This window comes from Sciurus carolinensis, chromosome 1 (genome assembly GCF_902686445.1).
Source record: "Sciurus carolinensis chromosome 1, mSciCar1.2, whole genome shotgun sequence".
In the NCBI taxonomy this organism is placed as follows: domain Eukaryota; kingdom Metazoa; phylum Chordata; class Mammalia; order Rodentia; family Sciuridae; genus Sciurus; species Sciurus carolinensis.
The window spans coordinates 199959084-199986694 of NC_062213.1; the positions used below are offsets into that span (position 1 = coordinate 199959084).

The following is a 27611-nucleotide window of genomic DNA, read 5'->3' on the forward strand; positions in this document are numbered from 1 at the left end:
TGGGAGCACATGCGTAGGACAGCAGCCCACCCAAATGCCGGCGTCATGAAGCATGCTCGGGGCGCAGACCAGGAATGGGCCAACCTCAGTGCTGGGCTGAGCAGCCAGAACCAAGCCTGAGATGGGAAAAGCAAAATAGGTCCATTGAAGGGGCTTCTGCAGAGGAGAGGGACACAGGAGGGGCTCTTCTGCTACCCATCTGCACTTCGTGTGACTCTTGAACACTGTGTCACTGAATCTTTCACCCACTCAGGAGCATTCAGACCCGTCTCTCCAGCACTCCACTCCAAAAGAGTGAGACCAGAGAAGGAGGCTGGGGACAACAGAGGCAGGCTGGGGACCCTGGAAGAGTGGGAACACAGAGAACACTGGAGGTCTTCCTTGGTGGCCTGGGTATAAGCAGGGAAGAGCTTATGGACTCTAAGCACGTCAGAGCTCCCGGGTGCCGCCTCCTCCTCTGCACTCCTGAAAACCCTCTTCCCCTGGAGCCCTTGGCTCAGTTCCAGAGGCTCAGTTGTTTGATCCCAGGGCTCAGTGGCATCAACTGCCTGTACCTTTGGAAAAAGACTGGGGGCTTAACTCTGTGGCTTCAGAATCTCAGGCTCCACCAATCCCAGCAGGGCCAGGGGCCAGGGCAGGGGCTCTGGGAGCCTGCTGCCCCCACAGCTGTTCCCTGGGCTATTTTGGTACAGGGGGAGCTTGTCAATTCCTGGCTATTTGGACCAAAATAGACAATAGCAGGACCATCTCCTGGTGACTCGTGGGGACCTCCCCATGAAGTTTCTAAAATGGGTGTGGGGTGGCCAAGAGGGAACTCTCTGACAGGGTCTGAGGCTAACTTTATCAATTCCTATGTCCTCTTAGCTTCTGGATGGCCCTGGTCACCCACCTAGCCATCAAAGCTGGGGCTGGGTGGCTGAGGGAAGGAAGTGAGAATGGCTGAACATGGTTCCTTGGCTCCCGAGTCCTCCCACAGCCAGCGAGATACATATTATCCTTTCCCATTTCGCAGATGGGGCTAACCAGGTTCAGAGAGGTGAAGGCACTCGTCCCAGGTCACATGTCTTGGACCTTGGGCCACAGAGCCTCTTGTTAGACCCTCAGCAGATCCGTGCCGGTTGGATGCCAGTTCTATCACGGAGCTGCAGCCAGCACGGAAAGTGCTGACTGGTCCTGGCCGCCCTTCGGGCCACCGCGGGGCCCTGGCAAACGCGGGCTTCGCTCACTCCTGCCCTCACCGAGATGGGTCAAGCGCAGGTGGGAGGAGGGAAACCCGGTCACCCGGGAACCCCGCCCAAACCCAGATGGGCAGCCCCAGGCGCGGCCCGGATAGCCTGTGGGGATTGTCCCGGGCGCAGATCGAGAGTGTCCCAGGTCACACTCCCTTTGGCGACCGGGACCGCGCGCGGGGAGAGCGCGTTGGCACCAGGCAGGTTCTGGGGTGCGGGGCGCATGCCCCAGACACGCCCTATGGAAGCCGCTCCGGGGCTCGGTAACTGAACTTAGTCGTCGAGCGCCGCTGGCCCAGACTCACTTCCCGGGCCGAGTCGAGGCCGCACTGGCCACGGCCGCAAGGCCACCCCCGCAGCTCCCGCCTCCCCCCGGGATTTTCCAGCAGGTTAATTTCCTGTGCCGGCAAATCCTTTCGCGAGCGCCTGGCCGCTCCCTCAGCGCCGCTCCCGCCCGCACCCCGCCGCCTGCTCCCCGAGCCGGTCCGCGCCGCGCTCCGCCGCCCCCGCGCGCCCGGGCGCACGCCCTCCCGCCCCGCCGCCCTCCGGCTCCCGGCGCCCTGCAGCGGGGCCCTGCTGCGCGGCCGCGTGCCAGGGCTCCCGGAGAGTCGCGTCCGTGTCGCCCGGCCGGCCCCGTCCCAGGGCCATGCTCCCCCGCGCCGCCCCCCGCCGCCCCGCCGCGGCGCTCCGGCTCTGCAGCCTCCTGCTGCTGCTCGGGCCCGGGCACGCGTGCCCCGCGGGCTGCGCCTGCACCGACCCGCACACCGTGGACTGCCGCGATCGCGGGCTGCCCAGCGTGCCCGACCCCTTCCCCCTGGACGTGCGGAAGCTGCTGGTGGCCGGCAACCGCATCCAGCAGATCCCTGAGGACTTCTTCATCTTCTACGGCGACCTGGTCTACCTGGACTTCAGGAACAACTCGCTGCGCTCGCTGGAGGAGGGCACGTTCAGCGGCTCCGCCAAGCTCGCCTTCCTGGACCTCAGCTACAACAACCTGACCCAGCTGGGCGCCGGCGCCTTCCGCTCGGCCGGCAGGCTGGTCAAGCTGAGCCTGGCCAACAACAACCTGGCCGGCGTGCACGAGGCCGCCTTCGAGACCCTGGAGTCGCTGCAGGTGTTGGAACTCAACGACAACAACCTTCGCCGCCTCAACGTGGCAGCCCTGGACGCGCTGCCGGCGCTGCGCACCCTGCGCCTGGACGGGAACCCCTGGCTCTGCGACTGTGACTTTGCCCACCTCTTCTCCTGGATCCAGGAGAACGCGTCCAAGTTGCCCAAAGGTGAGCTGGGCAGGCCAGGCGGGCGGGAGCGGGAGCCGGAGGAGGCCACCGCAGCCCGGCAGCTCGGCAGCCCGGGTGTCCCTGCCTGGGGCTGAGCGGCAAGGGCCGGGGGAGGGTGGCTCTGGTGCCCCTCCCCAGGGTTCCCACCCGAACTTTCCCTGATTTCTCCTGGGAAAGAGTGGGGAGCACACGGAAGGCGCTGGAGCTTCTGGACCTGTGCTTTGTCCCCTTTTCTCCATCAACTCACTTTCCCAAGTTAGGGACCTGCCAATTCTCCTGCCAGGTCTGCGTCCCTCCCAGTCACATCATCTCATCAGGCCCAGGACAGCTGGGTTCCAGTTATTCATGGGTCCTTCCTAAGTGGAAGGCTCCCGGTCGGTGGGAAACAGCAACATTCCCAGCACCTTGGAGAAGAGCCCACCGGTTCTAAGGGCTGCGGGCTGCGGAGCCTGACCTGGTGTCTCTGCTCCTCAGTTCCAGGGTGCGGTTCTGCCTAACCGGCTGGAGCAGTCCTGGTGAGGAAGACAGGCAGCCTGCGCCAGCCAGGCGTGCAGCCATGATTTATGGCTTTGTGGCTTTTCAGCCCAGATGTGAAGAAGCTGAACAAAATATCAGAGCCTGGTGGCTCCCCTGCTGTCCTGGTGCCCCTTCCAGGTGGTGCCCCACTTGGCAGCTGGGAATACAAGGGTGCCCAGAGTTTAGGGGCCTTGGGAAGGTCAGGGGAGGGAAGCCAGGGCAGCGCTGAGGAGGGACGCCAGCTGAGGAGGGGTGTGGGGAGCAGGCAGATGTCCCCACACTGGGTGGTTCCAGCCTGTGAACCCCGTGCTCACCGTGACCTCTCAGAGCCAGAACCCCCCTCTCGCCTTGCGCCCGAGGCTGTGGAGGACTGGGGACCGGTGCCGCCAGGCACACGTTAGAGAAGGCGATCCGGACGCACACTTAGCTGCCGTTCATCTTTTATTCCATTTACTGAGAACTCGGAGCTGCTGCTCACCTGTGTGCAGAATTCCCGCATTCACCTGTGCGTTCCAGGCTGCCATAGGCACACACTGGGTATTGGGTGGTCATTTCCCTGTAGATACAAGCACCTGAGCTGGCACTTCGGCTCCGGGCTGGCTGTACCATGTACACAGTTCCTGAAAATGGGGCCTGTGAGGGACAGAGTCCCCCTACTTTATACTTTGTGCCCCTTCTCCTGCCTGGCTCCCCAGATCCACCAGAAGTCTGTGCGGGAGGCAGGTTGGGTGGCAGAGCTCCCTGGGATGGGGGCACAGCTCCGTGTGCGTTGCTCTGGCCCTTCCGCCTGGGGGGACTAGCCTGGTCTACCCCACTGCTGGTCTGCTTGACAGAATAGGCTCCCGCTGTCTTGCAGGGCAGGGCTGGGTGTTCAGGGGTGGGGGCGGCCGGGTCCTTGAACAGTCCACTCAGTTTTCTGTGCCTCAGTTTCCTCGTCTCTGGAGTACCTAGTTGACCTCCAAGATCTCCACAGGGCCCTGGATTCCAGTCTGAAGTCATGGGTTTGAGTCCTGCTTAAAGCCTGGGCTGGTGGGGGTGGGTCCCTAGCTGGTGGGGTGGGTCCCTAGCTGGTCCGGGCCTCACCTGGCTTGCCGGTGGGACTGGAACACAGACGATGCTGTGCGGTCCGTCTGACCCGGTGGCTGGCAGCATCCCAACCAGGTAGAGAGGGAGAAGGCAGTGAGGGAGTATGAAGCCCCTCCCCCACCGCCTGTCATTCCTGGGGAGAAGGAGGGACAGGCTCAGAGCCCGGGACAGTGTCCCAGGCCCTGGGGACGGGGCAGGCTGGGGGAAGACGGGTCTCATTCAGTCAGGGAGAATGGAAGCCACAGGAGGGCATCTCGGGGATGCAGCGTCAAGGGTGGCTCTGGTCTCCCTGCAGCTGCCCTCTTGTCACCAGCGCAGTGTCCCCACCCTGGGAACCAGAGGCAGCGTGTGGGCGGGGGAGAGACCCAAGTTCAGGTCTGGACTCAGATGTAGGGTCCTGGGCAAGCCCCTGCCCTCTCTGAGCCCTGGCGTCCCTCCCTCTTAATTCAGAACGTAGCGGCGGCCTCCTGCCCGTCGTGAGTCTGAACAGGTCAGCGGGGCGGGCGCAGCCGTGCCCAGCACCGTGGGGCGCTCACCGGGGCGCCGTCACCCCTGCCTCCCCTCAGCTGCCCTGCCTCTTGAACAGCTAAGACATCCGTGTGGATCCGTGGTGACCGTGTGTGTCTGCGGGTGCGCTTCACGGGCGGCGCGATCACGTCGGGGTGACTTCCCATCTCTGTCTTGACACCTATCATTTCTTTGTCCCGGGAAACTTTGAATTCCTCTGCTGACTCTTTAGAAAACATACAGGGGGTTGTTCCCAGCTGCGGCCGCTGCCAGCTCCTGCTCTGCAGAGCACCAGGACCCCTCTGGACAACCGTGCGGGGGGCCCTCCACCCCCGCAGCCCCTGCCCAGCCTCCACCGCACAGAGGCCAAGGTCAAGCGTGCGGGAGCCCTGAGTCTGGCACTGAGCTTCACACCCTTCTAGAAGAAGGGTTGCGTATTTTCTGTGCCTTCATTTCCTCATCTGTGCGATGGGCGTGATAGGGGACCCACTTCATGGGGTGTGGGGAAGACGGAAAGGGTCTTATTAATGCAGAGCTCACAACTCCGCGGGCACCTGCAGGGGCTGGGTCCCGTGGTGCGGCTGCTGCTGTCTGCTTGTAACCGGAAGGCCCAGCCCAGGGGGACCTGTGACTCACCCAAGAGCACACGGAGCCCGGGGATGCCCAGCCCCCTGCTCCTCCCAGCTCCCAGCCACAGCCGTGCTGGCCGCCCACTTCAGCCAAAGGAAATCAGCTTCACGGGGGACGAGTTCCAGGACTTTCCTCGCAGGTGATCTGCATCTTCCAGGGGAGAGAATTCAAAGAAAGAGCAGAGAGGATAATGTCCTCCCGCCTCCCCTGCACCCTTCCCCCCCAGAGAAGCAGGAGGGAGCCGGTGCTTTCTCCCTGTGACCTTGACTAGCTCTGACAGTCACAGAAATGCGTTCTTCTGCCAGGTGAGCCTCCCCTGGTGGCCATAGCACTGAAGGGGAGCATTCAGCCACAGAGCCAGCCGGGGAGGGAAGGGGGGCCTGGCAAGACCCTCGGGTCCCCTCTGTCCAGGCTCCTTGAGGTTCAGGGGCAGGGCCTGGACCTGAGGCACGGGAAGGAACCGCCCTCCTGGAGGGAAGAGGCTGGGGGAGGCCGGCGTGCCCACCTGCCAGTTAGCAAAACCCAAGCAGCCACAACCAGCCAAACCCAGGACGCCCAGTGGATGTTGAATTTCAGATAAACAACAAGGGATATTTTAACAGAAACGTATCCCGTGCAAAATTTGGGGCATGCTTATACAAAGAATGATGTGTTGTTGTTCTGGAAGTCGACGTTAGTGGGGCGTCCTGCACCTGCTGACGGCTCTGTCACCGGCCCTCCGGCGTCAGTCACGTTGGAGGTGCAGACGCTGTCTTGTTCCCACGGCAGCCCTGCCTGGCGGGTCCTTTGTGCACGGCTTGCCCAACAAGAAGCCAGTAAAGTGAAGTGGCCTATACGAGGTCTGGTAGTTGGTCCCTGAGATGAGCTTAGACTCCGGGGTGGCCCCCCATGCCCCCCCATGTGGGGAGGGAGAGCAAGACCACCCCAACATGGCCTGCTCCCCGGCCCTCAGCTCCCTGGAGTGATGGTGGGCTGCCTCCTCTTTCCAGCCCCAGCCTCTGCGCCTGGTCTGATGGTTCTCCCGTAAGATCATGGGGTCCCAAGCAGTTGGGGACAGTGGTCCCCAAGGGGACAGTGATGATTTCTCTTTAAGTGGAAAGGGCTCTGGACCTGGAAGTTGGAGACCTTGGAAATCACTCAGAAGACCTGCCAGGGGCAAGAAGGACGAGGGGGAGGGTCTAGAGGAGACCAGGAGGCAGCAGTGATGACAGTAATGACCCCTTGTCACAGGTGTGGTGCTCTTTAAAGCCATCCCGAGTCAGGCCATCTTCCCTTCACAGCAGCCCAGAGTGGGATGGCCACAGTGACACAAAGACAGGAGCTTCATAGTGGTTCTCAGAGTGCTACCAGCCCAGAGAGCCTGGGAGCCGCCTGGGTAAGAACCCACTGAGCACTTGGTTAAAATGCAGCTTCCTGCTGGGAGGCGGGGCATCTGCATTGTAACAAGGCCGGCCTCAGCCTCAGCCTCGGGGTTTCCTACGCATGCGCAAGCCTGAGAACTGCTGTTGCCCTGGGAGGGCTTTTGACTGGGTCTCTGTCTCTGAAACTCACTAGCTGTGTGATCTTATGTAAGTTGCTGCCTGTCTCTGAGCCTCAGATTTTTCTATTCCAATCAAATGAGTAGTAGGAGGATTGGGAGGTGCCTTCCAAGTCTAACACTCTGTGCTTTGAAGGGGATATTATCCTGGTCAGCTGGAGAGTTGAGGCTGGGAAGGCCAGGGGCCCTCTGAAGACCCCTCTGCTGGAATTGGAAGACTGTCGTCTCTTGCAGTGGGGACACAGGCATCGCATTTAGACCAGCTGGGACTCAGAGCTCGCTGGCCTGAGACGGAAGGACTTTCCCCACGCTGGCCCCAGCCTGAGTCCTGGAGCCACAGGGAGAAAAGGCCAGGAACTTGAGAAGCAGTAGCTGGTGGGACGTGGCTCTGCTTTGGCTTGAAGGTGGGTGAGGCCGGGACACGCCCACCTCAGGCCTGGGAGCGGGTCTCAGCACGGCACCGGCCAGCATCAGCCCTCTGTGGCTGGTGGTCACAGCCCCACGGCACCAGGGAGGAGACGGGCAGGGTCTTTCCCTGCGACCTTGACACATGGGGGGCAGGGGGCAGGCTTGGGGGAGGTGGTCTAGCCCTGGCCCTGTGGGGACAGCCTCCTAGTGAGGATCCGCTGGGTCTGCAGGGAGCATCTGGTCACTCAGGGGCTGGGGCCTCACTGGACACACCCTCTGGGCAGGGTCCTCTTAGGAAGGGACATCACAGCAGGCAGGACAGTTCTGGAGGCACCATGTCACCAGCCCTGCCTGCTTACCTACCCGGACCGGGGGCTGGGTCAGGGTCAGGGTCAGGGTCTCCTCGCGCCTGCCTCCCTTTCTGATGCTGGACGCTGTGAGGGCCCCGTGGTCAGATGAGCAGGGATTTCTTGTCATACTGACCCAAGGAACCGTTTTTCAGCCAAAGAGACAAAAACCAGCAGTGGCCTGAAAGTCACACCGGTACTTCCTCCTCGGTGACTCCAAGGTGCCTCTATTCCTTCTTCTAAAAACATAAAAGCAATTTTTGTTTCCAGATTATAAAATAACAGGCTCCTGTAATTAAGCTGGGCAACTGTAGGGAAATATCATGAAGAAAATAAAAACAAAAAGTGAAAACTCAGAATCCCATCTCTATTAAGGTTCTGCTGTGTTTTCTCCTGGCTTTATTCTTACACTCACATGTATTTTTAGACCAATTGATATGATATTGCACCTTTCATACTCACTTTTTTCTCTTATTGAGTTGAAATAAGAACTCATTACAGTTCTTTGCATTTTTTTTTTTTTTTTTGGAAGTGCTGGGAATTAAACCCAGGTCCTCGTGCATGCTAGGCAAGCACTCTGCCTTCCACTGGATAAAACCCACAGCCCTGCAAACCTAACTTTCACGGCCCTGAAGCTAGATCATCTCATGGAGATGAGATGAGAGACCCCTGCACGCTGGGGCTAGCAGGTGATTGTTTCCATGTGATTCTTGTATGTAAACCCTGGGCAGTGAGCATCCTCAGGTATGTGAGTAACCCTGCTGTTTCTTTGGATGGAAACAGAGGGTGACAGTCTAGACCTTTTTAAAGCCATAGATGCATTTTTGCTGGGAAAGACCATTAGCAGTGTCTAGGTCTCAGAAGGCTGGACCTTAGCGTTCCTTCTGAGGAACATTTACACTAGACACGGAAGCTCAGAGGGCAGAGAGGGCACCTGACATCGCAGCTACGTGGGAGGTTGATTCAGGAGGATGGCAAGCTGGGCAAGTTTAAGGCCAGCCTGGGCAACTTAGCAAGACCCTGTCTCAAAATAAAATTTTAGAAGTCTGGGGGTGTCGCTTAATGGTGGGGCACTTGCCTAGCGATGTGTGAGGTCACATGGTGGCTCTGGAAAAAGAGACTGGAGCTCAGAGTTCCCAGGACCAGGCAGGAGGAGCATGGAGCTCAGGAAAGGCTGTAGAATTACCCCCCTGAGAACTCCTTACCAAACACCAGAGGAAGCAAAGCTCACTGTCCCCCATTTATCTCTGCATCCATGCACAACACTCCTTGGAAACGCACGTATCTGCAGCAGCCGCAGCAACTCTCTGTAAGTGGAGCCCAGAACTGAGGTCGGAGCCCAAATGGCTTTGCTTGTTATTGGTCTTACAAATGTTCCCCCACTGGATAGCAGCACAATGCTCTCTGGTCACTTTAACCTGCATTACTTATTCAGTCGAGTGGACACTGTTTATTTTTTTATTTTAATTTTTGGTACCAGGGATTGAACCCAGAGGTGCTTTACCACCAAGCCACCTCCCCAGCCCTTTTTATGTTTTATTTTGAGACAGGGTCTCACTGAGTTGCTTAGGGTCTTGCCGAGTTGCTGAGGCTGGCCTTGAACTTATGATCCTCCTGCCTCAACCTCCTGAGTTACAGGCATGGGCCACCATACTCAGCCACGCTCTGTGTGTTTATATCCCTTGGGAATCGTGTTCCCGCCCAGGGTTGGTTGAGGTCTCAGTTGCTCTTGCCAGTGGCTCTCCCCTGCCTGTCACCTGTCTGGACATGTCATGTGTGTCATGGGCTGTCGCATTTTCAAATTGTCCCTGAGAGGTGAATCACTGGGTGTCAACTTTCTCACTGTTACCGGTGCCCAGGGACTGGCATCAGCTTCTACGGGCACCGTGGTCTGGAGTTCCGGCGGAAAGCCACCTGCAGACACGGCCTGAGGCGACCCCAGTGAGCCTCCTGGTTTCTCTCTGGAGAGGCCTGAGTCCCGCTCTCCGCTCCCAAACACGGAACATTCTAGAAATGTTGCATTTGTCATGTCGCTCTGTCACTTAATTCCAAGGGACCTCTTGTTGTTGAACAGCATGGGACAGTGGAAGGACAGCCCCAGGGGCACCCAGTGGGGGATTTCACTAGCGGACACAGATCCCCACCTGGTCACTGTTGTCCCCCAGTCTCGTGGTCTCCAGTGTGGTCTGGAGAGAGGACGTGGCTGGCGAGCCTTATTTTTTAACATTTTTTTTAGATGTTGATAGATCTTTATTTTATTCATTTATTTATATGTGATGCTGTGAATTGAACCCAGTGCCTCACCCTCAGGCAGGAGTGGCCGCCAGGGTGTGCTGGGACCTCCAGGCTGTGCAGGCTGGGGGCCTCGAGGTTCTGTGTGTCTGATTGTGTCCTGGACACAACCAGCATGAGGACACAGCCACGTGTACTGCTCTCAGTCCTGGGTCACCTGCCTCCTGTGCCCAGTCGGGGTCCCTGGAGTGACCTTTCCGGGTCCTCCTCTCCTCCCTCCCTCCGCTCTCTACCTTGCTGGCCCTACTGAGTTTCCGGGCTCCCCTCTCTGGGCTCCAGGGATGGGTCAGCAGCCCGTCCTGTGTGATCCCAGGTCCTGTTCTGCCTCTAGGTCCACTGCTTGACTGGCAGGTCACCTCTGGCTCTCTTCGAGGACAGAGGTGTCCTGTCCCTCCTTGTGTCCCCAGTGGCTGATTCAGAGTGGAGCTTGCACACCTTCCGAGGGCTTCCCTGCATTTCATTTCCCGGCACCTCCATCCCCAGCCACCAGAGCCGTCCTCTGTCCCTGGAGCAAGCCGAGCCCCAGCCTCTGAGCTCCTGTCCCCCTGCCTGGTAACACGCAGCCCCAGGTCACCAAATGGCTGCATCGTCCCCCTCGCTGGGTCTCCAGGGGGCTTCGCCTCCCGCAGAGGCTGTCCCTCACCACCCGGCCACCGCTCTGTCACCTGCCCTTGTTACATTCGTCATAATGCTGAGGTTGGCACTATCTATAGACAGGAAAACTCCAAGAGATGGGCACTCTGCGGGCCGCCCTGGGTGGACGGTTCTCGGCGGACAGTGGGGATCAAGGAGCAGGCGGCTGCACACTCTGGAGGGCCGTCCGGGGACCGGCTGCCCCGATTCTGGCCAGCAGAGCATTTCCAGATCTCCTTCAGCAAGGGCAGGAGCTGGGAAAGCCGCTTCCCTGGCTTCGTCCCGGGTCTGTGACCCTGCTCAGATCCCGTGGTGACCCTGAGCCTCAGGTCTCCCCTGGAAAGGAGGGAGGGGCCGGCTGCTCCTGCCTGGCCGTCAGCGCCTTGCTGGCCAATGAAGAAATGCTGGGTGTGGACGCAGGGGGTGTGGCTGGAGGGGCACAGGACACGCGGGGCATGGGTCAGGTGGTAGGTGAACCCTGGCCAAGTCCGACACCTTTGCTTGTCAAATCCCGGAAACAAACCAACCTCACCGGGTGTGAGCAGATGGCAGGGCTTTTAAAAGGCTGTGGACGTGCCACCAGGGACCTTGGGCCTGAACAGCGGCACCCCAGGGTCATGATGGGCTTTCTTTGCCCATCCTGTCCACTTGGCAAAAAGTGTACCTTCCGCTGTGGCTGCCCCCGCTCCATTCACGGGAGCTGAGGCCCCGCGAGACTGTCCCCCAGGGCTGTAGGAGGCTCTGGCTCTCTGGGAGTTCCTCTCTGGGTCCAGCCTACTTGGGGGATGGATGGGGTGACATTGTGCATGACAGCTGCCAGGAGCTTGTCAGGTCACCGGGCTTGGGAGGGGCACCGAGAGGGGAGTCTGAGCCGGCCACTCGCCAGGCATCCACGGCCATGGCTGTGCTTCCGGTTAACCATCTGTGGCTGGAGAAGGTCTCTGACGTCCCTGGGCCCGAGTATCCCTTTAGTCAAAGGCAGGACCACCATGTTTAGCTCTGAATCGGACTGGTCTCTGGGGACTGTGTCTTGGTCCTGAGTGACTCGTGGCTCTCTCAGGGTCCAGACTCCCTGCCTTTGACCTTTATTGCCTGACCAGCTAGATCGCGGAGATGTGGAATGCCAGGCGACTCCTCGCTGGCAGCCTCGGGGGAGGGGCCGGCTGAGCGCTGCTGGACGGTGCGCTCAGGGCAGAGGAAGCCCTTCCCGGGGGCGCCCAGACATCCGGGGTTGGAAAGGCACGTCTTCCCGAATCCCAGGGGATTTGTGAGTCTGATGCATCTCCGGGCTCCTGATCTCCAGGGTGTGGGTGGGGGACATCTGGAAGGAGGTCGAGGCCCCTTTGAGCCACAGCTTGTAAGGCGCCCGAGCTGCCTGTCTGTTGGGAGACGGCAGCGGCTCGCTGCGTCTGAACACGCGGGTCTTTCTGAAAGTCCATGTTTCACTGTCCAAAGTGGAGATTTGGAAGAGCACGGTCCTGTCTCCGCAGCCTGAGGGGCAGTCACGGAAGGCAGACTTGTTACTGGCCTCAGAAGACTGACCTGTGGTTGGGAACTGCAGGCTGTCGGGGCTGCCGAGGGAGGTGACCACCACTGGAGGAGCCAGCAGGGGCCGGGTGGCCACTGTTCAGCGTTGCTGCAGAGCGTCAGGTCTGGGTGAGATTTCCCCCCAGACGCTCCCGTCTGGTCCTGACCTTCTGGGGTCCTGTCATCCCATCCTGGTGCTGCCGGCTGAAGGAGCAGGTCCTATGGAGGCTCCGGGCTGCCCCTGCCCAGGACAGTGGCTGTCCCCCCCACTTTCCCTCCCTCACTCTGCCGCGCGTCTTTCTGAGAAGACAGAGCCGCAGCGCCTGCAGCCGAGAAGGAGGGCGAAGCCACCTGCCCCTGTCCCTCTCGGGCCTCTCTTCACTCACGCCAACCCCGGGGGGAAAGCAGACCACCTGCCAGCAACCAGATGGGATTCTAAACGTGGACCGCGTACATCCAGTTCACGTCCAGCTGCCCCGGGGCCAGGACACTGACCCCCAGTGGCCTCCCTGTGGGCCCATGGAACCTGGGCTTCTGGACGCACCAGGGCTGTCCCTCAGCCTGCGCCACCAGGCTCTGATTCATTCATGGACATCTGTCATGCTTGTGTCTGGCTCCAGAGAGGCTGGAGTTCTGCGGAGCAGGGAGGCTCCGGAATCTGTCACTGACATTTCTGCAGCGTCCCAAATCTCATGCCAGGAACTAGAGTCCCTTAGCCGCAAGCCCACCCTCTGGGGTCCATAGCACTGGCTTTAGGCTCCCAGCCAGGCTTGGCCATGGAGCCTCTGCGTGCGAACCTGGCCTTGGAAGGTGTCGACCAAAGGCGCCCTGAAGGTAAAAAGAGAAACCAGAGCAGAGCAAATCCCTCCTGAAAGCAGATCCAGCTTCAGGGGCTCAGGACACAGGGGTGAATCTACCCAAGCTCTGCTCCTGTGGAGTGAATGTTCTGGAAGACTCAGAAAAGCTGAGACTGGAGGGTTATCTCGTCTGCCCTTCTTCATCTCAGGGAGGAAACCGTGGTTCAGAGAGAATGAGTAACTTGCCCAAAGCCACAGAGCAGACTAGGGAAAAGCCAAGACCAGAACCAAGCCCCCCAGTTTCTGGGCAAACATTAGTCCCCTTATATTGCATGGCCGTCATTACTGGGGACCTAGCACGGTGGCTGAGAGCAATGGTTTTGGATTTAGGTCCATCGCAGTTTGAATCCAGCTCTTTTAGTTGCTAGCTGTGTGAGCCTGGGTAGATGGCTTAACTTCTCTGTGCCTCAGTTTTCTCCTGTATAAAACAAGGATGATAATAAGTCTATTGTGAGGGTCAAAGAGAGAACCCCTGGAGAGTGGTTAGCACAGAGCCTGGCACACAGGAGGCACATGATCAATGCCCTGCTGTTATTACCATGGCACCTGATCAACCCACACCTACACTGTCACTCAGGGGGCCCGTCCTGAGGTTCGCCCTGAGCCATGTCTCCATGTGGCGACCCCAAAGGTGAAGGGAACTGAGCGTGGACAGACACCTGGCTCCAGGACACACGCAACTCTGCCACTGGCTCTCTGTATGATGTCCTTTGGCTGCTGGAACAATCCGCCATGAACCTAGGGGTTCAAATGACAAATCAGTGGCCCTGCAGGTCCAGAGGCTGGACGTCCGAACAGGCCTGTCAGGCTAAGATCAAACCCTCCGCGTCTTTTCTTCTCTGGGTCCGGAGGCCGTCCGCATCCCGCAGCCGCATCCCTCTGGCCTCTGCTTCCCTGGTCACGTCTCCTTTGCAGCTCTGACCTGCCTGCCACCCTCTCCCCAGGACCTTGTGACAGTCAGCTCCCTGGGTGGTCCCGGATCATCTCACCCTCTTGAGATCCTAACAGGCGACACATTTGCGGGTTCCAGGGATTCGGCTGTGGACATCTCGGGGGCCTTGACTCTGTCTGCTGCCTGGGAACCAGGAGGGGCAGGTGAGGCTCAGCTCCCCTCCCCCTGCACAGCCTCGTTTCTCACAAACCCTGGCTCCCACGGCCACCCTGCCGGCCCTCCTGCTCAACACCACAACCCTGGACCCAGTGACGGCGCTGGTCGCACCGCCAGGACCCACCCAGGCCACCAGGTGTGCCGTCTGCCGCAAGGACCTCGGGCCTCCCCTTGGTCCTGCTGCTGGAAGAAGCCTAGGTGGACAGGCAGGAAACAGAGCAACGTGGTCCAGCCGCTCCTGCCGGTGAGCTGAAGCCAAACCCGGGGGCCCAGGGGAGAGGCCGGCGCTGGGGGGAAGGCGGCATCCGTGGGGACTGCTCGGCCTGGGATGGAGGGCCCCGAGGGAGGCTCCCCTGGCAGAGGGGAGGGGAGGCTGGAGGAGTGAGGGGGCGGCAGCTCTGAGCGTCCAGATTTTGTGCTGCTGGATGCGGAACCCAGGGCCTCGCGGTGCTAGGCAAGCGCTCTGCCCCTGCGCGGCCACCCGCCCCGCCCTGCATCTTTTATAGGAAGAGGACGGTGGATCTGCTTGGTTTCGCGACCTGTCCACATTTTGAGACCATCAGGGGCATAAACTCAGCCAAACCCGTCCTGAGTGGGTCCAGGGAGAGTGCACAGAGCTGCAGGGTGGGTACTGTGGCCCACGCCTGTGATCCCAACAACTCAGGAGGCTGAGGCAGGAGGATCACAAGTTCAAAGCCAGCCTCAGCAACTTAGCGAGGCCCTAAGCAACCCAGTGAGACCCTGTCTCTCAATAAAAAATAAAAAAGGCTGGAGAGCTGGGCACAGTGGCACACGCCTATGATCCCAGCAACTCGGGAGGCTGAGGCAGAAGGTTCACACGTTCAAAGCCAGCCTCAGCAACTCAGTGAGACCCTAAGCAGCATAGTGAGACCCGGTCTCAAAATTTAAAAAAGAAAGAGAGGGGTCCAGGGATGTGACTCAGTGGTTAAGCACCCCTGGGTTCAATCCCCAGTACCCTCTCCCAAAAAATATGGTCTATACTTAGAATGGAATATTACCCAGCCCTAAAGAGGAAGGACATTCTGCCACATGTTATAACGTGGATGGGTTCTAAGGACATTGGCTGAGTGAAGTAAGCCAGTCACCAAAGGGCAAATCCTGTAGAGTCCCCCTTATGAAGTCCCTGAAGTTGTCACATTCATAGAGACAGGACATAGAATGGTGCTGCATGGCTTTGAGGAGAAGAAAAGAGAAGAGAAAAGAAGAAAGAAAGCAAAGCCCAGAGCAGGTTGTCTCCCTCCCAGCACTGCCGGCGCTTTGGGCTGGCTCGTCCCCGTGGGGCTGATCCCTGTGCGTCTGGGTGTCAGCGGCATCTCTGTCGTCTGCCCCCTGGATTCGAGAAGCACGCACCCGGTGTGTCAACCCAAAGTGCCACTGGACATTAACAAATGTCCCCCGGGGCGAAGTCACTGCAGTTCAGAACCACTGCTCTAAAAGGTCAAAGGGAAGAGCTTCGGCGGAGCTGGCCACTGCTGAGGGGTTTGCCATGGTTCCCGATCGACAGGCGTTTCGGTGAGGACTCCGTCCAGGGAACGTCACCGGACAGCGTCGTGGGAGGGGCCACAGCTCGGCACCGCCCCTCCTCCCCCACACACCTGGCGCGTCCCTTCTCCCGGCTGGCCAGCGAGCCCTCCTTGGGGGACAGACTTGGGACCTCAGTTGATGGGAAGGGCAAATCCAGGTCTGAGCACCCAGGCCTGCCTGGCCCTCTGATGGCCACCAGGAGCCCCGGGAGCCACCAGACCCACACCGGCCTTGCCCGAAGCTTCCCTCCAACCAGATCACCAATCATAACTGGACACAGGTCAGTACCCTAGTACTCAGCACAGCACCCAACTCAGCAAATGTGGCCACGGTCAGAACGGAGGAGGCAGAACCATCTGGACCAGGCGCTGGTGGCAGTGGACACGGGGAGGTGGACCACACCATGGTGGCGGCAGCAAGAGTCAAGATGGTGGCCGCCACCTGAGGCTGGTGGCCGTGGTGGGGACTCAGGCTGCCTTCCGGGGGCCACACTCCGGCTCCCCGTGACTACCCTCGGCTCATCTCCCACCAGGTGAAGACAGGCCGGGAGATCTGCGCGGGGGTCTGTGGCCTTTCCCAAGCTCCTGTGTGACCCACGCCACGCAGTCCCTCCGTCTGCAGAGCAAGGGTGAGCGGGAGCCTTGTCCTGAGGCTGCAGAGGAGGCTTGCTCTTCACGAAATCAGCCTATTACTTAATCACACCAAGTGTCTGCCGCGCAGGCAGGGAGGATAATTGGGAATTGTCCTCCCGGCGGCCGCGGATATTTAATGAAAGTGACGGTGGAGAACAAAGGTCAGCACTATAGGAAATTAACGGCGGTGTCCCCAGGAGCAGGAGCCGCCCCGTGGGCTCGCCGTCTCCCGGGCAGAGTTCCTCTGCGGCATGAAGCGGCTGCTGCTGCAGCCAGAGCCCACACACCCTCCCAGGTGTCAGAGAGCACTCAGAGCTGGTGCCCGGAACGGGGAGTCCAGGACTGAGCTCCAGCCCAGCCTCCAGCTGACCGCAGACAAATGCCCTGCTTCTCTGGGCCTCTCTAAAAACGAACAGAACAACCAAAACACAAAGGCGGGCAGGAGGGTGGGGAAGGGGTTCACCGGCTCGGGCTGAGTCTCTCCAGCCCAGGGGGTGGCAGGCAAGTCATGGGAGGTGTGAGCTCCTGACAAGAGCAGGGTCCAGGGCTCCCAGGAGAACTTCCGGGTCCACCCTTCCTCAGGACCGGCCACCGCCCTGGAGCGCAGCCTTGGAGGAGGGGCCCGGGTCAGCACGCTCCCTGCCCACTGCCCCCTACCCAGCCCTCCTTGCCACTCGGCCCCTCTCGTACCACGGGAAGACTTGCAAGGCCACAGCACAGACCTCGGGCAGGCAGTTCACAGACGCAGACAATGAAGCCGGGCAGTGGGGCACACCTGTCATCCCAGTGACAGGGGAGGCTGGGGCAGGAGGATGGAAAGTTCAAGGCCGGCCTCAGCCCCTTAGCAGGACCCTGTCTCAAAATAAAAAATAAAGAGGGCTGGGGGTGTGGCTCAGGGTTAAGCGCCCAGGGTTCAATCCCTGGTGCAAAAGAAAAGAAGTGGTCCCTCGTGAGTGTGTGGAAGGGCAAGGTGGCGCGCCCAGCCCGGCCGGCTCTCCTCCCGGCGGGACGTCTTCCTGCTTCTGTCTTCTCGGGCGGAGGCAGGCTGTGCGCACCCTGCTCCCCGGGCTGCTGCGGGTCTGCTGGGCCCTCCCCGGAGGCCGCCAGGGAGAGGCCCCTGGAGCTCCCTGGCCGAGGCTGTTCCTGGCGAGGGGCCGGCGGCTCGAGAGCTTAATCTCAGTCCACCATCAGCTGTGTCACCTTCTATTTCTGGAGGGTGGCGGCTCCTCAGCCTGTCCAGCTCAGCTCTCGGCCGCCAGGGAGAAGCCACCAGTCAAGGGGAGCAAGGCGGGCGGGGGCGACGGGCAGGACCCCCGGCCACCCCGTCCCGTCTGAGTGTGGCCCGGGGAAGGTCGGACGGTCACAAAGGAGGAGCCTGGGCCCCGTCCCTCCGGGGCCTGAGCCAGACGGAGCCCACTGTGGTTTCCCTGGCCGAGGGCTGGAGAATGACCGTCTCAGGGCGGAGGCGGAGGGACGTCCACCGGGGAGCCTGCGGGGGAGCTGTCCCCCAGGAGGGGAGGCGGGCTGCCCGGCACCAGCCTAGGGCTCCCAGGACCCTGGAGGCACCAAGCACGCGGCTTCACTGGGCAGCGTCAGGCCATGCGGACCGGACGGGGTCGGCTGGTCCTCCCGCTCCTCTGAGGCCTAAGCAGCAGCTCCGGCCGGGGAGCAGGGAAGGAGGACAGGCGATTTGCAGGACAGAGGCCGCCGGGGGCGCAGCTCAGACAGAACCAGGCGGCTCGGGCCGGGGCAGCACCCCTGCGGGCTCTCGGGGTGGGGGCCCGGCTGACCCCGGCCAGGAAAGGGCTGTGTGTTTAAAAGGTCGCCCCAAACCTGCTCAATGGAAGAGGTGACGGTCCCCAGGAAACCTGGGAGCCACCCCCCAGTGAGGAGAGGTGGAGGGTGAGAGGCCGAAGGGCCAAGGGGGACCGTCACCTGGGTGCCCCTGTAGCAGGTTGAATCGTGTGTCCCCCAGAAAGCCTGGCTCACGGCTGAGCCTCTGGTACCCATGAAGGCGACCTTGTTTGGAGATCTTTGCAGATGTGATCAACGTGGGGAATCTGGAGGGAACGGCCCAAATCCAGGGAGGCAGCCTCTGAGGGAGGCTGAGGGAGACCGGAAGACAGAGCAGAAGGCCACGCGGAGCCGCGGTGGGGACAAGCCAGGGATCGTCTGGGGCACCAGGAGCTGGAAGGGGCGGGGCTTCCTCGGCTCCGACTCTCACAGCCTGGCTGACGGCTCCATCCCGATTTCAGGATTCTGGCCTCCAGAGGCCTTAAGTCACCAGCTGGTGCCAATCGGTTACCTAAGAAGCAAATAAGCGAGGACACCCTCAGAGAGGCCGGGCAGTGCCCCGGGTGCAGCCAGCCCAGGCCGCCCGGGGGCAGCGGGGCCAAGCCTGCTCTGCAGGGGGACGAGAGCCCTGGGCAGTCCTGTGCCTCTGGGTCCCCGCCTCCCAGGGGCAGCGTGAGCAACCCGGGCCCAGGCCATCGGGGAGAGATGGCGCAGGGCCCCACCCCGAGTGGGCAGCTTTAAGTGAGTCACGCACCTGTCCCGTCCCCTTCTCTGTGACCCAGGGTCACTGTAGTCCAGCCGCAGAGTGTGTTTTATGAAATGAAGGGACGAAGGCGGCTGGAGAGGTGAGCTCGTGGGAGGCTGCCGGAGGGGAGGCTGCCAGAGGGGAGGCTGCCGGAGGCCGCGAGCTCTGCTGGTCTCCACCTGCCTCTGAAGAGCAAGAGGATTCCCACCTCCCGGGAGGGAAAAGCAGGGGAGAAGCACCCCCGCGCCTTCCTCCTCCCGCTGACCACGCTGGGGGAAGGGGCTTCTGTCCTCAGGGAGGGGACTGTGCCTTCCCGCACCCTGGGCCACGGGAGGGCTTTCTGCAGGGGGGGAGGGCTGGGAGCCACGTGCTCTGAGCCGCCCTCATTCAGGCGTTCACTCTACCGTGCCAGCTCTCAGCCCTGCGGCATGGGCCGGCCGGGCTGGGCTGACATTTGAGTGGGGACGGCAGGGAAGCGGAAATAAATACCTGCAGGTCTGTCAGCTGGTGTGGGCAAAGCCAGGTTGGGGGTAGGGACGGAGAACAAGGGGAGCCCGGGAGAGTGGCTGCCTCAGATGGAGGAGAGGACGCCTGTCCCATAAGGCGACATCCGAACAGAGACCTGAAGAAAGTGGGGTGCACCCAGGCACAGTGGCACATGCCAGAGATCCCAGCAACTTGGGAGGCTGAGGCAGGAGGCTCACAAGTTCGAGGCCAGCCTGGGCAACTCAGTGAGACCCTGTCTCAAAATAAAAAACTAAAAGGGGCTGGGGTTATAGCTCAGTGGTAGAGAGCCCTGGTACTGTAAAAAAATAAAATAGCGTGTCAGGTGAGGGAGCAGGTGCAAAGGGCCTGAGGCAGACCCGTACTTGCAGCATTGAGGGATGGCAGACAAGGTGGTGGGGAGGGGTTTGGGGACAGAGGAGGGGATGGTGGGTTTCATTTTTAGAGGAGAGATAGGGAACCACAGGGGTGGGGTGTTGAGCAGAGGAGTGACAGGGATGTAGGTTTCTTTGTGAAAGATCCACCTGGCTGCCCAGGGGATCGGGGCAATCTGGAAGGTAGAGGCTGGAAGGCAGCTGGAGGCTCTAGCAGCCTCCGCAGTAGAGGGACTGGCAGCTCGGCCCCTCCTCCTGATCCCCAGCTCCTCTTTCACTCAGTTCAGTTCTGAGAGTTGGGACTATTGCCGACCCCGCGCATCAATCTGCAGTAAACAGGCGGGACGGGCGCCTGGCACGTGGACACGCTTCCCTGAAGAGGAATCGTGAACACGGAGGGTTCCCCACACTTTGCCACTCAGACCCACCGTGCCAACGGGCCCCACCTCCCCAGGTTTGAGAGAGTTTTCTACAAAACAAGCTGCACGTGAGGAGCCAGCCGGGTGGCCTGCGAGAGACAGGCCTCGTCCAGACACCCAGACTCATTCAGACTCCTGGCCCAGCCTCCGCTCCCTGCTGGACTGCTCCGACTTGTTCTGGATTTTCTCCATTCCTGTGCCCTGACTGCTGGGGGACACAGGCCTCCCTGGAGAGGGGGTCAGACTTGGAGGAGGTCTGAGTCAGGGGGAGGGGGAGACCAGGAACAATCCGGGCAGGCTTCCCAGAGGAGGTGTTTTCTGTGCTGAGTGTCAAACAGGAGTTCACACTTTCTCTGTAGAGGACCAGAGGGTCAACTCGAGGCCTTGGAGGGGGTCTGTGCTTGGTCACAACTATTCACCTCTGCTGCTGGTGGCGAGAAGCAGCCACAGATAATGAGGAACCCACCCAACCTGGCTGTGTACTGAAAAATATGGGGCGAGGGGAAGGAAGTAGGATGTGTCTGCGGGCTATTCCTTGTGGTGGCTGTTCTGTTTTTCAGATGTCTTCGTTTTATCAACAAGTAACAGTGTCTATGGAGAGGGAACAGTGTGACCTTTTGATCTGTGTGTACTTCAGACAGCTGCAGAGAGGCTTGGGGAGGGGCAAGTCAACAGGGGACTGCAGGGGCCCCTGCCCTCCCTGCCCCAGGGCCTCCCTCTCTCCCTGCACCCTGCCTGGCACCTAGCGCAAAGGCGCACCTGCGTCCTGTGTTGCTGTCCTGTCGCCGCGGCTGCTGCCTAACCAGGCCACAGACCAGGGGGTAAAACAAGGGAAATGTAGCTCTTCACCTCCCGGAGGCTGCAGAGCCGAGCTCAGGAGGCCGGCAGCATGGGGCTCTGGGGAGCTTCCCTCCCGGGTCTGCGCGGCCGCCCCTCACCCTCCCCCCGTGCAGGGAGACCCTCAGACAGCCCGAGGGGAGCCCCGTGCCTGTCCTCTCTGGGCTCCGATCTCACCGTGGGGCCCCAGCCTCCTGCCCCACGTGACCTCTCTGAGCACCGTCGCGTTGGGGGTCAGGGCTTCAAACCACGGGTTTGGGGAGACGCAACTGCGATATTGTGAGACATTTTTCTCTTAGTCCTGTCACCCGGCGCGGCCCTTCGGTCTGCGGGCTCTGAAGCCAGAGTGTCTTTTTCTATGCCAGTGAGCTGACCTTGGCTGGCAGTCCCCAGGGAGCTGCAGGATGTGGACGGGTCACCGGAGAGACCAAGGTGGATCTGAGGGTTGGGACTTTGAGTCCCATCCCCCAGCGCCTGGGGCTGAGGGTCAAGTTGACTGCCAGTGGCTGAGGCTTTAATCCCTCATGTCTCTGTGACCCAAAGGTCAGAGTCCAGGAGCTCCTTCCCCACCTCCCTCTGCAGCTCTGCATCCGCATCCTGTGTAAAATCCTTTGGGGGGGAATGTGTTGCCCCGAGTTCTGGGGCAAATTGGTGCAGCCCGAAGGGGGGGTTCCAGGAAGTCCGATTCCCAGCTGGCCCCTCGGAAGCACGGGGAGAGTGACCTGGGGCTTGAGATTGGCACCTGACCTCAGGGCAGACTTGGGGACCGAGCCTCAACCCTGGGACCTGCCGCCGCCTCCAGGAAGGTAGTGTCAGAACTGAGCCCTGAGTGTGAGGATGGCCATCTGATGTCCCCTGCAGAATCACAGCCTGCTGACCGGAAGAAGCCCTGAGCTTCCCGGGTCACAGAAGCCCTCCGTAGGGTGCTGGGTCAGAGCGGGGTGGGAAGAGTCCCTTTTCCCTGTACGTAAAAATTCAGTCCGCAGCAGCTACCTGCTTAGCAGAGCATTGCAGTTTTAAGCAGAGAGCTTTGCTGTCCCCAACGGGGGGACACTGGCACTCTGGGTGGGGCTGCTCTGGCATCTGCCTGGGTAAAGGGCAGGGATGTTGCCAAATATCCCACAGGGCACGGGACAGCCCCCCAAAACCAAGATTCACAGTGCTGGAGTCCAGCAACCCAGGACTGCAGCGAGGTCCTGCAGGAGAGGAGAGGGAACCCCAGGGCCACAGACCCACCCCTGGAGTTCTGCGTCCAGTCTGGGTGCCTTTGCAGATGGCCCTAGAAGCCACTCCCTGACCCCCGCCACCGGGCCTCTACCCGGTGACTCTGTCCAGATCATCTTACTTCTCGGCCCTTTGTGAGCCACAGAAAGCCATTAAGTCAGCGCATCTTATCGTGACGACCGCACGGAGCATCGGCCGGGCTGGCGTGGCGCTTTCCAAACCAGCCCTTCTCTTCCAGCCACAGAGAATGCGAGACGACATTTCTAAAATCGTCACTTTGTAAAAACGCCAAGACCAATCTCAAGCCACAGGGAACACCGTGGAAATCAGAGTTGACTTGGGGAGTCCACGCCCGCGCACGCTGGAGCCCCAGAGAAGGTCACCGGGAGGAGGATTTCTAGGAAGTCCCTCCAGCTGAATCAAGGCCTGTCACCAGCCGGAGGGCTGCAAATGATCTCCGGCTCCAGCTCCAGCCGGGCTCCGCGCCTCCCGCTGCGTCCCTGGCATCTGCTCTTCTTGCATCTTTGACGGGGGTGGGTGTTAGGAGGCCGGCGATTGGTTTTCCAAGGAAGAATCAATGTCTGCAAGGGACCCCGACGCAGGTGCTCACGGCTCTGTTGTTTATTCAAAAGCATTTAAAATGCTCGGAAGTAGGCTTAAGTTTCGCTCCTTTTCCTTTTTGGTACTGGGGATTGAACCAGGAGGTCTCTACCATCAAGCCACACCCCCAGCCCTTTTTATTTTGAGACACAACTCGCTAAGCTGCTGAGGGCCTCACTAAGTTGGTGGGGCTGGCCTTGAACCTGGGATCCTCCCGCGTGAGCCTCCCAAGTCGCTGGGATTCCAGGTAGGCGCCACTGTACCTGGATCAGTTCGGCTTCTTTAAGAAAAAGATACAGGCTGGACATGGCGAAGCACCCGGGGGTTCAATCCCCAGGGTCGAAAAAATAAGAAAAAGGAACGGTCAGAAGCTGTGGTCAGGCGCAAGCCAGGGGCGCCCACGGAGGTCTGCTCCAGACGCCGATCAGGGAGGAGAGAGGGCGGAGTCGGGTTGCTAGGCAACAGTTCGGGGGCGGAGAGAGGGCGGAGTAGGATTGCTAAGCAACAGTTCCCGGGAGGAGAGAGGGCGGAGTCGGGTTGCTAGGCAACAGTTCCCAAGGGGAGGAGAGCATTGGTGGGTTGGCCAGCACAAAAGGAAGGAGGATGCTCAGACCCGCTCCCCTCATTTCTGCTTCCGAGTTGGAGAAGAAAAGACACCGTGAGGAGTCCCCAGGGCGTCGCAGGGACACCGGGCAATTAGAAGGCTGCTCCTGGCAGGATTCAAGCTGGCTGATGAGCGGGTGGGAAGGCTCATCTTGACTTTCAGAGCGTGGTGGACACAGGGTGAGGCTCAGCTCTTTAAATCTGGAAGTACCGAAAAGAGCCAGAGAAGCTTCTCCTGAGAGTTGGGAGGTAGGGACAGAAGGCAGGTGAGCTCAGTGTCAGGATGATGTCCTCACATCTTGCTGCGAAATCAGCCTCGGGTCTAAGGGTGAGAGTGGGCCTCCGGAGCGGAACGCCGGGCTCAGACCCTGACTTTGCACCGCCACCATGAAGCCCTGCTGCCAGGGAAAGCCCGGTCAACATGCTGTCCTTGTTTTCTCACCCGTACTAATGGGCCTAGTGCTCGTACCTACCTCACAGTGTTGCTGTAGAATTGAGTTAATAGATGGGTAGCATTTAGCTTGGGAATTTTTTTTTTTCCATTTTTGGCAGTCCTGGGTTTGATGAACAGAGCCTCCCATCTCCACCAGCAAACCTCAGAGGACATGAGCCAGAGCCAGAGACTGGCAAGGTGCTGAGCCTCTGAGGGCTACTTGTTACCAAGCACATTCTACCCATCCTGACTGATGCATGCACAAGATGAACTATGTACCAATCCAAGGCTTCATGGATCCCAGGCAGGCACTCTGCCAGGGAGCTATGTCCCCACCCTGCCCACACGGATAGAATATGCCTGCAGAGGGTAAGGACAGTGCAGCTGCTACAACTGCTCTGTGTGTCTTTCCTTCCTCTTTTGGGTCAGAACCAAGCTCTGGGCTCTTCGTGTGTTCTAATATCACATGTTCCCTTCTGTCTGAGGTCTGTGGAATCATGGCAGCCATTTGGGTTGGTACATAGCTCATTTTGTGCATGTGTCAGTCAGGATGGGTAGAATGTGCTTGGTAACAAGTGGTCCTCAGTGGCTCAGCACTTCACTATATCTCTAGTTCATGTCCAATGAGGTTTGATGGAGACGAAGGCTCTTCATAATATTCACTCAAAGGCCTTGTCCATCAGAGGCTTCATCTCAATACCCGTCCATTTCCCAGCTCAGCTCATACTGAATTCTCCTTTGCTCACTCTGCTGGCTAAGCCATGATTCTCAGATGCTGAGCCCTGTCCCAGCCTCAGCTTAGAAGGATCTCCCAGGGCTGGTTCCACCCATTCTTCAGACGGCAGCTCACACAGCGTCCCTGGCCCCCATTCACAGACATCCTTTCTCCCATTTGCTCTCGACTGCTTCCTGCTGACGTTGCATCTCAACAGTTTGATGTACTTCTTGATCTACTCCGTTGTCATTGAAACCACAAGCTGCAGCCAGGCACGGTGACACAGGTCTGTAATCCCAGCTACTCGGGATGCTGAGGCTGAAGGTTTGCAAGTTCAAGGTCAGCCTGGGCGATGCAGCAAGACCCTGTCTCAAAATACATTCACACATGCATAAATCAGGTGCCCAGAAGCCAGGCTTGCTTTGGTTCTCTGCTGTAGCCACGGGACCTAGCACATTCCTATGTACTCGAAAAAAGTTTTTGTTGAGTGATTGGATGAGCGCCTGTCTCCTCCCACTAGAATTTACGCTCTTGGATGGCGGGGGGTGGGGGGGTGGGGGGTGGGGGGGGTGGGTCCTTATTTTCCTTGCTTGTCATCAATCCCTTGCCACAGACAAAATCCTCAACACGTGTTTGTTGCATCAATGAGTAGGTGTCTAGAGAGCCACCAGTGCCTTGGCATGTCCCCCTTAGTCTCACATAAATCGAGGGCAGGGATAGAATTCACCTGCCTGCCTCTCTGACAGACACCTCCTACTTCACTGATGGCGGACAGGGTCCCCCAAGAGAAACAGCTCACCAAAATGGGAGGGTCATCGGAGGTGTCTCTAAAACCATTCTGAATCCTTGACCCTGGCCACCATGTCCCTCACCCCCAGGTGACCACATGGTGGCAGCCATGGGGAGGAAGTGTCAGTGTCTCGTGTTCTCACCCCTGGCCCCCCTCTTCCTTTTGGAGGCATAGTAACTCCAGAGCCAGACTGCTGGAGTTGGAATCCAGGCTCAGCCATTTATTCGCTGTGCAACTTTGGGTAAGTGACTTCACCTGTCTGATCCCGTTTCCCCATGGAAAAGTGGGGGTGATATTGAGACCTAGCCACGGAGTTGCTGTAAGGATTTAATGAATGAATTTATGTCGGGTGCTTAGAACAGAGTTGGCCTGCGGCGGGTTTGGGCAGAATTTCTTGGGGAGATGGTGGTGCTGCTGGTTTTATTGGAAAGCCCTGCTCCGCGCGTGCTCAGCTGTTGCAGTTTCTAGACTGTAGGGTTTGTGGCTTCTTCTGAAATTAGTCAAACACTCTTCAGTGAAATCTTACAGTCAACCCTGGCACCCTGGGAGCAGAGTTTAGGAGGCCTCCTCTGGTCTTCTTAGGGTTGGGCCTCCCTGAGTTCTCAGGCCCCTCCCCCTCCTTGGACCTTTAGACAGTGAAGCTTCTCAAAGTTGCCTCCGCCACAGCACAATCACCTGGTTATTAGAAAATGCAGGGTTGGGCCGATGCACACGCACCTGTAAACCCAGCAGCTCGGGAGGCTGAGGCAGGAGGTTTGTGAGTTCAAAGCCAGTCTCAGTAATTGAGGGAGGCCCTAAGCAACTTTGCAAGACACTGTCTCTAAATAAAATGTAAACAAAAGGGCTGGGGATGTGGCTCAGTGGTTAAGTGCCCTTCCATCTCAGTACCCCCCCTCCAAATGCAGAGTAGGGGGCCCACCAGGACCTGCATCTAAGCAGTCTCCAGGTGACTCTTCCCACGTGGAAGCTTCACCCAAGTTCCCAAGTACTCTAGCTGAGTGCGGTGGCCCACGCCTGAAATCCCAGGGACTGCAGAGGCGGGAGAATCCCAAGTTCAAGGTTGGTGAAACCTGTAACTCAGTGCTGGAGCACCTGGGTTCAGTCCCCAGTACAAAAACAAAACAAAACCCAGTACCAGATGCCACCCGAAGGCCCCCTTAGCCGCCGCCTCTTCTTCCCCACTCCTGGGTCGGGTGCTGGGGCCTCTCCTGCCATCTGCCCTGAGGATGGGGAGGCGTGGCGTCCAGTGGGGTCGGGACGGCCCTGCAGCCTGGAGCGTCCGCCCCAGTGGGCACTGCTCCCCCATGGCTGGCCGCCACCAGGCGCAGCGCCCCTCCACGCCCCCGCTGACTCCAAGCCTCACCTTGCAAACCCGACGGGAGGCCAGGGAGGCGGCGGCGGGCGCTGGCTCTGCGGGCTGGGGCGCCGCCGTTGACCCTCGCGCCCCTGCCTCTCCACAGGCCTGGACGAAATCCAGTGCTCCGTGCCCCCGGAGCACCGCAGGGTGGCGCTGCGGGAGCTGTCGGAGGCCAGCTTCAGCGAGTGCAAGTTCCGCCTCTCGCTCACCGACCTGCTCATCATCATCTTCTCGGGCGTGGCCGTCTCGGTGGCGGCCATCATCTCCAGCTTCTTCCTGGCCACCGTGGTGCAGTGCTTCCAGAGATGCGCCCCCAGCAAGGACGGGGAGGACGAGGATGAGGACGAGGACGACTGAGCCACCGCCCTGGCGGCTCGCTGGCCCGCACGGGGCCGGAGGCGCCTCTCCAAGACAGGGAGGGGGATCTCGGAGACGCGGACGCAGGGGCCACCCTCGTGGACAGGACGGCGCCTCCTCACGTCGGGGACGCAGGTGCGCCCGCGGGCACCGCCCAGCGCAGAGCTTAGGACCCGCAGAGCAGAGCAGCCCAGGGAGGATGGGCGGGCGTTCCTGAGCAGGGCCGACTCCCAGTGGAGGCTGTGGAGCGGAGGACCCCGCTGGGCAGAGGCCAGGTGGAGACTGCATCTTCTGGCCTTCCTTCTGGGACCCGTGCTGGGAGACCAGGGCCATCCTCTTCCCAAGGGAGGGTGGCTGTGCAGACAGGGACTTGGGTTGCCATTACTCTCCAGGGAAGCAGGGTTCTCTCTACAGAGCAGCAGGCCTCAGCGACTTCAGGACACGTTGTATGGAGGACACGTGAATCTGCGTGCAATGAACCGAGTGTGTCCCCGCCCCCCACGTCCCTGTGTCCCCAGTGTGTGTGGGTGGCGCTGAGGTGAAGGCTTGGGGATGTCAGAGGGTGGGGCTCTCCTGAACACCCTCAGAGTAGATATGCCAGGGAACCCCTCACTCCCTGAGCAGGTAGCACACAGCAAGAAGTCAGCCTCCATGAACCAGGAAGGGAGCCCAACCCTGGCGCCCCGCTCTCCCACTTCCAGTCCTGAGAACTGTGGGAAATAAAT

At 59.9% G+C, this 27611-nt stretch overlaps 1 protein-coding gene across 1 annotated transcript; it reads left to right on the forward strand.

Moving 5' to 3' along the window:
- Positions 1-1470: 1470 nt before the first annotated feature.
- Positions 1471-27611, forward strand: Lrrc38 (leucine rich repeat containing 38). Its single transcript, XM_047564145.1, has 2 exons — positions 1471-2509; positions 26633-27611. Exons 1-2 carry the CDS (start codon positions 1876-1878, stop codon positions 26884-26886), a joined length of 888 nt encoding a protein of 295 aa, XP_047420101.1. The 5' UTR covers positions 1471-1875; the 3' UTR covers positions 26887-27611.